This window comes from Castanea sativa, chromosome 7, assembly GCF_040712315.1.
Source record: "Castanea sativa cultivar Marrone di Chiusa Pesio chromosome 7, ASM4071231v1".
NCBI lineage: Eukaryota > Viridiplantae > Streptophyta > Magnoliopsida > Fagales > Fagaceae > Castanea > Castanea sativa.
This window is the reverse complement of record NC_134019.1, coordinates 42,646,855-42,658,096: the sequence shown is the minus strand read 5'-3', so window position 1 is coordinate 42,658,096 and position 11,242 is coordinate 42,646,855. Positions and strand designations below refer to the sequence as shown.

General features: G+C 35.3%; 1 protein-coding gene across 1 annotated transcript; it reads right to left on the bottom strand.

Annotated features, from left to right (window-relative positions):
- Positions 1 to 3,474: 3,474 nt before the first annotated feature.
- On the bottom strand, positions 3,475 to 11,242 carry LOC142644490 (disease resistance protein RGA2-like). The gene is made up of 3 exons (XM_075819086.1): positions 8,484 to 11,242; positions 4,009 to 4,187; positions 3,475 to 3,871 (listed from the first exon to the last, which is right to left on the bottom strand). The coding sequence occupies exons 1-3, from the start codon at positions 11,100 to 11,102 to the stop codon at positions 3,475 to 3,477; spliced, it is 3,195 nt and encodes a 1,064-aa protein (XP_075675201.1). The 5' UTR covers positions 11,103 to 11,242.

The window sequence follows — 11,242 nt, the reverse complement described above, 5'->3', positions numbered from 1 at the left end:
ATAAAATTTTATAAGTAAGATATAACAACACTTATTTATTATTTTTGATTGTGTAAATTCTTTGAATTTTTTTTTTTTTGTAAGACTTTTGGCAGTGCCTGAACTTCTTTGCATTTTTTTAGAAGTAAATTTTTTTAAGAAGTCTTTTAGTTATAAGATAATGAAATTCCTTTTAGAGAAATACATTATTTTAAAAAGTATTTTAGTAGTATGACAATAATTTTACAAAGTTGGCTATGCCACCTGCTAAACGTATACCAAATTAGCTATGTCACTTTATATAATTTATATAAACCATATGGCTGTTACCAATCTTAGCCAAATAAAGATAAGTATATAGGGAGATAATTTTTTTATTTTTTTTAGAAAGAAGTCATCCATTATATAAAATTAAAGGGCGGCCAAATCAGCCTGAACAAAAGGTAAGGTGCGAGGTGGAACATCCTCTATCAACACAGTACACTTGGACGTGATCAAAACTAGCCTAGCTAAACTATGAGCAACTTTGTTACCATCTATCCATATGTGAGAGTATGAAAATTCTGAAAACAAACTTGAAAAGCTAATAGAAGGAATTTTAAATTGATTCCAATGATGAAGGAGTGATTCACTTAAATGAGGAGACCAAGAAAAAAAGAGAAGTATTAGTTCTGAGTATAGTGTTGAATTTTAAACTCTATAATTCAATTTGCTAACTATTGAAATACCTTAGCAAATTGAATTTCTACAGGCACGGATACTACTAAAACTCCATCATTCAATTTTCCAATAGCAGAAGGTAAAAGTCTGGAGGAGTTTGCTATGACGGCTTGGTTAATTTGGAGTCGAAGAAATAAGTTAAGAGCCAATGAACCAGCTATCCCAAGCTCAAAGCTTGCTCATTCCGCGGTGTCTCTGTTAGCTGAGTTCCAGCAGGGGAAGCAGCGGCATACTTCTTATCAGAGGGCTCTTCTTGTGAGATGACAACCCCCTCCAGAGGGTTTAGTGAAGGTGAAATTTGATGGGGCGGTGTTTGCAGAGGAGCAAAAGGGTGGCATTGGGGTAGTCATTCGCAGCAACGAAGGGCAAGTGCTAGCTGCTTTGTCTGAGAAGGTCCCCTTGCCAGCATCAGTGGAAATCCTGGAACTGTTGGCTTCCCGGAGAGCTGCTATTCTTGCTAGGGAGCTTGGGCTTCGAAAGGTGTGCTTTGAAGGCGATGCTGAACTCGTAGTGAAGAGCCTGCAGCCTGGGATGGACTCGAATGCACTAGCTGGCCACTTAGTAAAAGACTTTACGTCTATAGGGTTTTTTTTCAATCCTATTCTATCATCCATGTAAGGCAGCAGGGTAATTATGTTGCCCATGCTTTAGCTAGGGATGCTAGGTTATCCTTTCTGTTAAGCGTTTGGGGTGAAGTTGTTCCTCCAAACATTTTCAAGTTTGTTGTAAAAGATTTGCCTTAGTAATATTTTCAGCCCGGGTGGGGCTGTTTCTCAAAAAAAAAAAAAATTCCAACTACTAAAACTCTATCACACGGATAACACAATATAAAACAATAATATTAATCCTATCTCAAACATAAAAAAATAAAAATAAAAAACCAAATCAATTTTAAACTTAGAAACAAACAATCATATATCAATACAAATACCCACAACACAAAAGAGGTAGTAACAAAATTAAAAAAGAAAAAAAAGAAGCAATAAAAAAGAACAATACTATTAATATAATTCTTACATTGAACTATTATGCAGGGCAATCACAAGAACAAAGGTCAAGAGCAACCGGGATTTAGAGATGCCTGAATTGAATCATCCAGCTTTTTAGTATTAATATAGTGTGAGGAGAGGAAGAGATGGAGTTGGAAAGCCAAAGTCTAGCGTTATGAAGTTGAAGGGTTGCCATTTGAGATTCTAACCATGGAACACAAAGGGTTCACCAGTTAGAGAGACCATCTTTAATACATTAAGAAAAGATGTTCACAGGGGCCAAAAAGACTCGGTCATAGGAACTTAGACCACCTACGCGTTGGTAAATGAAAACCACCTCAACCGGATCAGGATAAATAACAATTTCGAATCAGGCCGCCCCTTGCCTTGACAGAATTCACATGCAGTCACCAGCTTCCCCAAAAAAATGAGATTTCTAGTATCATTGTTTAAGTGTTTTGGAAATATGCACGGGTTAAAAAGTGTTGTGGAAATACGTGTTGTGGTGTTTAAACATTGAAAATGGTTGTTTAAACACCCCTACCAAACACCCCGTAGTAATCCCAAACTATAATATACTAAGTCTCTGAGCATACGCATGCTTAAAGGCTTTTTTATATTTTGGGGAAAAAATTAATAATTTTCATTCATTATAATTTGATATTACTACATTTTCTAATCACAAAAAACCTAGAGGCGTGATGAGTATTATTCGTTTACAGGTGAATACATAAAATAACCAAAATAAGTTAACATGATCTTTTGGGTAATAGTAAAATGAGTTAATGAGAAGAGGTTAAAGAGGCTAAATGCAAGATTAGAGTGCCACATGGCAAGAGGCTTAATGCTTGATGTCTTCTAAAATGGTGAAATCTAAAGCTTGATTGAAAAATATGAAAAACAATTAGTGTGCATTTGCGTAGCGGCAGGTGCGCGTTTTGCATTTTTTTCCTGAGTCCCGCACACTGTTCACGGACCAACAAGTACGAAAAAAACACAGCAATAACTTTAAAACTAGGTCCCACAAGCACTATTCATAGTTTAAATATTATTTTGCTACAGTGTTTTCAACAATAAGTTTTCAGTTTTTAGCAATAAGTAGTATCTAAACAAACCCTTAGTATTGTGCTAAATTTTTTGTCATAGATGATGGATGATTGTATCTAAAATGTGCATTGGTATATATATCATATCATTGTAAAACTTAATAAATAATTAATGTATGAGTGAGACACATTTGAAATAATAGATAAACAAAGAGACACATTTGAAATGTTAATTTTATCTACTAAAAAAATAATAAATAATTTAATTTTGACAATTACTTGAAATTAGAAAGAAGAAAACGAAAAGTTGAAATCAATTAAGGTCGTTGAATAGTCAAATATTTGTATCTAATGAATAATGATGTTTGTACGTGTATTTAATTATATTATATATAAAAAATCATAAAGAGAAAAAAGATTTAAAGAGAAAGAAAGAAAAAGGTAAAAATGCAAAATTGGCCTTCTAATATTCAGTCTTTTTTATTTCAATCCTCTAACTTTCAGTTTTGACATTTCAGTCTTCTAACTTTCATTTTTTATAAATTTGGTACTCCGTTAAACTCTAATTATGTCATACCGTTAATTAAGCCAAAACGATATCATTTTGGCTCTTTTTTTTTTTATATATAATAAATTTCAAAAAAAGAAAAAAATAATCATTCCACACCCAAATCACTCGCTGAAAAAGCCCGGAACGCTCTAAAGAGAGCTCCGCTTTTGATTCCTATCTTCAACCATTGCTACATTCCTTGTAACCCGTCTTTTGCTGGGAGCGCAATTTTCTTCGTGGACGAGAATCGGATCTTCTGTTGCGGTTTGGATCCATCCGATTTCTTCGAGCGCGAGTCTCTTCCGGAGCTCCGAGTCCGATCCTCAAATTCTCTAAAGGCAAAGATCCGTGAGCGAGAAATCGGCCGATTCGTCCTCCAATTTCTCACGGAGAAGTCTGTACCAAGTTGGATCGGCCGGAGCAAGGACACCGAGATGGGCGGAGTTCTGGAGCGACGCAGCCGTAGCCCTACGCCGGAGAAACTCATCGTTGTCGTCGTCTTCATAAAATTATTATACATATACTCTACTTTAGACATTGTAGACAGTGTAGACGACATACTTCTGTCAAATCCTATTATGTAATATCTTTCAATTTTCCAAGGAAGAACTTTGCCTGTAAATGGTTCCTTGGGTTTTTAAGTAAATCATGCACCTGGTAATTGTTATGTGACAGCAAGCATGTCGTACTTAGAAAACTTAATTTGATTAATTGAAAATTGTACCTGAGTAGTGTCACCAATGTTGATGATATAAGCATCTGGGGTGGATTTGACTCGAACCCACTCTCCATTTGTTTCCGCTTCACTTCCAATCTGCTGGCAAGCCTAGGCTTAGAGCAACAAGTTCCATCAACTTGTAAGCTAGCTTTACCATCTCTTGAGTATATTCTTGGCATACCTCCCTGGTTAGTGGTCAAGGGAATCCATCAGTTCACATGGATTGAATCCTTAATTTGTCCTCAAACCAGACTTCAAATTTGTTTTTCACTCTAAAAGAAGAAACAATTTTTTGCATAAACTTCTCCTATTTGTTAGTAGTATTTATTGCATGACTTAAAACAACAATCCATACTCAATCAGCACTCATATGGAAGAAAGAGATTAGTATTAGAGTGAAGCCAAATTTGATATAGTACCTTGTCAAATGATCTAGTATACATCTTAAAATACAGATTATTATTATTATGATTATAATTTTATATCTCTCTCCTTTAACTGTCTATTCAAGTCATCTTCCATCTGTCTCTAAAGGGTCATTTAGGTGAAAGCTTTCTTTGCACGTCCTACTTGGTGCTTTTAGTATTGGTCATTTCTAAGATTGAGAATTTGTTTCCAATCATTTTGATAGTCTTTATGCTTTGTAAGCAAGAATCAGATAGCATTTCCCTTCAAAAGGAAGGAAAATACTGTAGGAATGCTACAACATAAAGAATCTCCTAAAAGAGTTCCAATGACTTCTCATATTGTTGTTGTATACCCCAAGTCAAAAAACATGACAGACTGAGAGAACTTTTTGTGCACATCTTTCAAATTCTAAAATGGCTTTTTAGCTTATCATGGGTATAGTATGTTTTTAAATTTTTGTAACCAAAAGCTGCTTCACTGTGTTGGTGGAATGATGCTCTAAGGCTTCAGCACCAAGAAATTTTTTTAGTGAACTTTGGTGGCTGTAACACTGGTTTAAGACCTTGAACAGACTTCATTTATGTAAATGATTTTTGGTCATGTTATGTGATTAACATAGGCAAGGATGTGAGTGCTGTGAACAAAAATCAAGGTTTCACTTATGTCTTAGAATCCACCTTTGAGAGTATGGAGGGTGTTGCAGAGTATATTGCTCATCCTGCTCATGTTGATACGCAAAGGTGCTCCTGCCTCATGTGGAGAAGTACCTGGTGATTGACTACAAACCCACTACGGTTCATTTTGGATTGGAAGGGTGATAGAAGTCATCTTAAATCCTATCACCATATCTGAATTAAAATGCAAAACTGACGGTGATGAATTTATTTGAATTTATGTATTTTTCAATGGATGTTGTAATTGTTACTCATGTTGAGGTAAATGTCTTTGTTTATTATAATTGCATATTAGAAGACTATTTGCTTCTCTATAACTCTTATTGCTTTTTTTTTTTTTTTAAGTAATATGAACCTATTGGGTTTTTTGGTAATTAGGATAAGGTAATCTACAATGTCATAAAAACAACTGCATGGTCATCAATCCTTATCAAATGCATTTTACCACTTGTTTCCTATTTTTCTTGGCTAGAAATCTGAAGGTTTCATTAAAGAGATCTTGTCCCTTAGTGGCAATGCTAATTTTGTCTTGGGAAAGGATATTCATGCTCTTCCTTCATCCTCCAAGACCATAAATAGGAAATGGCAGCAGACTAATACCGAATTTCTTTTCCCTTGATTTGCATTAGGCAATGTGTGTTAAGGGGGTTATACTAAACCGTGACATAAATGGAAATCTGAACAGCAGAGAGCAAATGTTGAACTGGAAGATTTTTTTTTTTTTTTTTTTTTTTATGGTTTGTGAAGGGGGGATGTTGAAGAAATTCGAGCTTTTTATAAGCTTAATGGTATTGAGCATCTAATGCAGATTGGTTAAGGATAAATAAAATATTTAATGCATATTGGTTAAGGAAGAATAAAATATTTTAATATTTTATGTTTTTCCTTAACCAATAACAGCATCTTAACTTTCTAACATCACATTGGTTCTTGAGTGCATACAATTTGTTCTTTTAAAATAAGTTGTGTTAGAAAGTAATTTCTTTTAAAGATTGGTAAATCATATAAGTGGAGTGGAGGTGGCAAGTTTCAACTCACTTTTATCTTCTTTTTTTTTTTTCTTTTTTTTTTTTAGAAACAACTCACTTTTATCTTCTAAGCATGGTTTTAAAAACCGGTATGATTTAAGAACCACTTTTGCTCCTGGTTCCCAATTTTATGGGTTTTTATCGGACCGGATTGATGCCCATTCCCTATTGAACCAGTTCAACTGCTTGTTTCAGTCTGGTTTTTTAAAACTATGCACCAATCCAGTCTGATAAAACTCCTAAAACTGGTCAATACCAGAACCAAGAGCAAAAACAATTCTTTGAACGTACCGGTTTTTAAAACGATTAGTAGTTTTCCTTATTTTCTTTGTATTAGTAAATCATCAAGAGTCTAGTTATTGAGCCTTTTATTTTATAAGTCTTAAATGAAAGCAAAGATAATTTCAAGAATCTAAATACAAAGCTTTCGGTTTCTCAAAAAAAAAAAAACATACAAGGCTTTTGTATTTTATAAGCCATATCCAAATAACCAAACCAAAAGAGAAATCTAGCAAGATATAGCCATTAAGTTCAAAATATGGAAGCTATATGTTTTTATTCCCACAACTTGCATCAAAAGCATAAGATACAATATGTGAATGTAAAGCTTTAGAACCCCTTTGCACTGAAAGAAACCATGACAGCTTCAAGAGTTCTGCATCATGGAACCTTAAGTCATGGCCCTTGTTATTACATAATAAGTGCATGTATCAAATTTACAACTGAGCCCCTTGGCTTGGGTTGTGCCTCACAGGTTTGAATCCTTAGGGGTGCTTGTCCCCTCACTGTAGCAACAAAAAGCGTATATATCAAACTTTTAGTCTTTAACCACTCAGATTTCTTTCTTTTTGAACAAACACAAACATTTTTCCCTTAACTAGAGCTGGAAATTGGGTGAGTCAGACGTGCTACACTTCGATACATGGAAGATCATGCATGACAATTGGAGAGTAGCTGTTCTTTGAATGAGATCGTGCATTTTTCTATGCTGCAGTGGTCTTTGAATGAGATCAGAGAGTTCTTTGTGATAAATTGCTTCTACTTTTAATTGAGGGAAACAGATTTTAATCGAGGGAAACAAGAATAAGTTCAATACTTGATTAATATAGAGGATTGAATTTTAAAGGAAAAAGGACCTATAGAAACATTCTGGACCACATCATCCTTCTGCAATACATTTAAATCTCTGTATTTCTGCTGTCTTGGACCATTTCCCACCAATTTCTGCCTGGCATCATTCCAATAAGTGAGGAACAGAACAAATAACAAAGTTTCTAATATTATGTTTATGTCAGTTTAGTGTATAGAGAAGAACTCTGCATTTGATGAGAGAATTCACAAGAGTAAACAAACAGAGGATTAATGCATCTTTCCTCTTGGGTGTGTGAATCATATCTAGTATTTAAATCTTATGTGAGGAAAAAAAATAATAAACACTAAACAAAATAATCACCTAAGCTGTTAACTTGTTGCACTTGTCCATTATCCATAAGGTTCCGGATATGCTCAGATATTTACACCTCATTTTTTTATAAGCTTCCAATTTGTTCCACATCCAGGATTGAATAAAGTGAGAAGTCATCACAAAACACAAACAAAGAAGGAACTAACATCATTAGCATTTGAGCTTCTAAGAAGGATTAGGATTAAAAATTAATGTGTGTGAAAACACTGAAGAAGAACCCAGTCATCCCCTCCCAACTCTGGGAAGTGAGCAATGTTTTATTGACCCTATCTGTTCCCTATTGCTGACTTCGTAATACTACTGCTTAGATTCTTTGATTTGGAAGGAAATCAATTAACTCAACCACCATAGTGTTGAATGTCACAAATCAGAGAAATCAGAAATGAATAACAATTGATAGATGAGTCTAACCAAGTACCTTAGCTACATTAGCTTCCCAAATCCTGAAAGTATCCAAGCAATGCATCCCATCTCCATATTTCCACAGAATTTTTTTTTTTTTTTTTAATTCTTCTGTTTTGCCCGAAACCTCTGTTAACAGAACACAGCATGTACTTTAACGTAATTAAAATAATAATAATAACCCATCAAAGTAGAGCTCAGGAACAAAATTCAACAGTTTGGTTGCTGACAAATTAAAAATTTATGATTTTTAAAACTCAACAAAACCCAAATCTTCACTAAACCGAACCCAATTCAATTATATACCATGGTTGAATATATTGGAAATCCAAAAAAATATATATATAAAATAAAAGTAAATACAATAAAATTAAATTAAAAAATTTAAAAAAAAAACCTAAAATTTTATTAGTTTGGAAATCAACAAAACCTAAAAAATAGGATTCCAAAAATTTTATTTTCTTTCCTTTGATTGCACCAGAGGATTGAGATTAGAGAATGTACCTTAGTAAAATCAATGAATTCGCATGTATGGTTAATATTGGGGATGTGAGCAATCTTGGACCAATCCTCACCGGTTCCTTTTTCGCACCTTTTTGCTAAGAGAGGACAATTTTGAATTTTTAGCCTTTGTAAAGACCTAAGACATTGCAATCCATCAGGAAGTGATGCCAAATTAGGGCATCCATGAATTCCAAGTGTTTCAAGTGATGTGAGCTTGTTAATCCACTCCGGCAAAATCGTCAAACTGGGACAGTCTCTAATGTAGAGGTCTTGCAGGTTGGTAAGATGTTGAAGACTTGCAGGGAGAGACTCCAGTTTCGGAAGATGTTGGAAAGCCAAAGAACGGAGGGAGGTGAGATATCGCACAGCTTCAGGGAGAGATGTTAGTTCAGGGCTACACCAGATCATTAATTTCTTGAGAGACATTAGATTTGACGGCCAGTCATCTAGCAGAGGTACTTCATCCTCTCTAAAAGACACAGTCATAATCTTTAATTTAGAAAGAGGGGATGAGGGGGGCAGCAAGGAAGCCATTGCCATTGTCTCTTGCAAAGGCACGAAGCTAACATTATTCAGATATAAACTTTCTTCAAGATATGGAAATAGAGGCATGGAAGTCAGATTAGGACAATTCTCAATTAGTAAATAAGAAAGACAAGGAAATGAAGGCAATGAGTGGTGATGATGATCTTGCATTGATGCACTCCTCCACCATCCCTTCAGCTTAGGGCAATTTAGGATTACGAGAGACTTCAGCAATGGGTACAATGGTGTTGACGACACTGTGGATGAAGCAGGTACCTCCTCGCTTATATCACCATCTGACATGTACTCCAAATCCATCATATTAAAAAGCTGTAGAGATTGTAGAGAGGGGAGTTGAGATAACCGTGGCAAATGTTGACATCTTCCACCATTTATTTCTATTTCAACCAGATTGGCGAGCAAAGAAAGCCAACTACAAAACCTCACTCCCCCGTACCCTCGCACCGACAAATATTTGAGATTTTGATGCGGTTGGAGGCCATCTAATGACTTCTCATCGTCATTATTAATATTACCTTTTTGACCCCATCTTAACTTCAGCTCTTCAAGATGCTGTTTTCCACTTATATTTGCAGCCTTGCATTCTGAGTTAGCATCTTCTAGTTGCTCCAAATGTGTGATCTCTAGTGTTCCTCTGATGTTGTTTAGTTGGTTTAATTCGCCTAGGCCACCAACGTGCTTGGAGATGGAAGAAGAGTCCTTGCTCACAACGAATAATGGTAATGTTTGAAGACAAGTCAGTTGCCCTAATCCACGAGGCATATTATTCAAAGCACCACATTCATTGTCATCAAGGTGCCTGAGGTTGACTAACTCTTTAATGTCTTTAGGTAATTCTTTAAGACTCCCGCATGAAAAGACTTTCAGTGTTTGCAAATTCCATAGTCTAGTAATAGATTCAGGGAGAGTGATAAGATCATAGCTTCTAGAAAGATCAAGGTATTTGAGATGTATTAAGTTCCCTATAGAATTTGGCACCATTGTGATCCCCAATCCACCAATATCTAACGCACGCAAGCTTTTGAAATTCGAAGTAATTGTATTCAACATTGGCTCATCTAGCACATTGTAGCTATGCTCATTTGATGTTAGAAGAAACGTACGTATTTTTTTTGCTTTAACCAATAAGCTTAAAGTCTCATTCAAAGAGGAGCGAATAATACATGGACAAGACACATGACGAATTTTTTCATCAACATCAACATTTTTGTTGTCCCTATCAATGTGCTTGCAGTCTACCATTGCAACCAATTCTGCAAGATCATGAATTAGATCATGCATTTTGTATTTTAAATTTCCAAACTTGTCCCCTACTTCTTCAAAGAAGGACCTCCAAAGCAGATCCTTGAAGTACTCATTAGCAACCTCCTCTAATTGTTTTGTGTTTGACAATTGGATAAACCCTTGTGCTATCCATAGTCGCACCATCATTTCCTTTTCTATCTCGTAATCTTTTGGAAACACAGAGCAATAAGCAAAGCAACTCTTTAAATGTGAGGGCAAATGATCATAACTCAACTTTAGGATTGGAAATATGTCACCCCCGGGTTGAAGTATATTTGCAAGCACATTATCCTTGACACGTGACCATTCAGACTCAGTTTTCTCTAAGTATAATACACCTCCAATGGACTTTATGGCAAGGGGTACACCCTGACATCTGACTAAAATTTCCTTTCCAATTTCTATTAGTCTAGGATTGTTGGTCTCTTCTCCTTTTCTAAATGCTATTTGTTCAAACAAAGACCAAGATTCGTCATCAGAGAGACCATTAAGGGTGCATATTGAAACTGGACGTGTAATCTCAGCAACCAATTTGGAACGTGTTGTCATTATAATCTTACTTCCCTCTGCACCACCCATTAAAAGACACTTCAATTCATCCCATTTGTTATGACTTTCATTCCACACATCATCCAACACAAGTAAGTATTTCTTTTTATCAATATTTTCACGAAGATCCTTTTGCAATTGATCTATATGAAGGTCTTCTGGCTTCTTACCAGTAGCAGAAGCAATTATTTTTTCAACAATAATTTTCAACTCAAACGCATCAGAGACACACACCCACATTTTTAGCTCAAAATGTTTTTTGACGTTCTCGTCATTGTATACAAATCGAGCAAGCGTGGTCTTTCCTAACCCACCAATTCCCACTATGGGAATAACTGAAAGATTCTCTTCATCATTAGGCTTCAATAATAGTTTTATGA

Bases quoted from the DNA above. Each gene is read 5' to 3' on its own strand.
- LOC142644490 (XM_075819086.1), bottom strand. From the start codon at position 11,102: ATGTGGGTGTGTGTCTCTGATGCGTTTGAGTTGAAAATTATTGTTGAA. The intron at 4,188-8,483 runs GTACATTCTCTA...ACCACTAACCAG, and splicing joins AATTCATTGATTTTACTAAG to GGAGGTATGCCAAGAATATA. The intron at 3,872-4,008 runs GTACAATTTTCA...GAAAATTGAAAG, and splicing joins ACATTGGTGACACTACTCAG to ATATTACATAATAGGATTTG.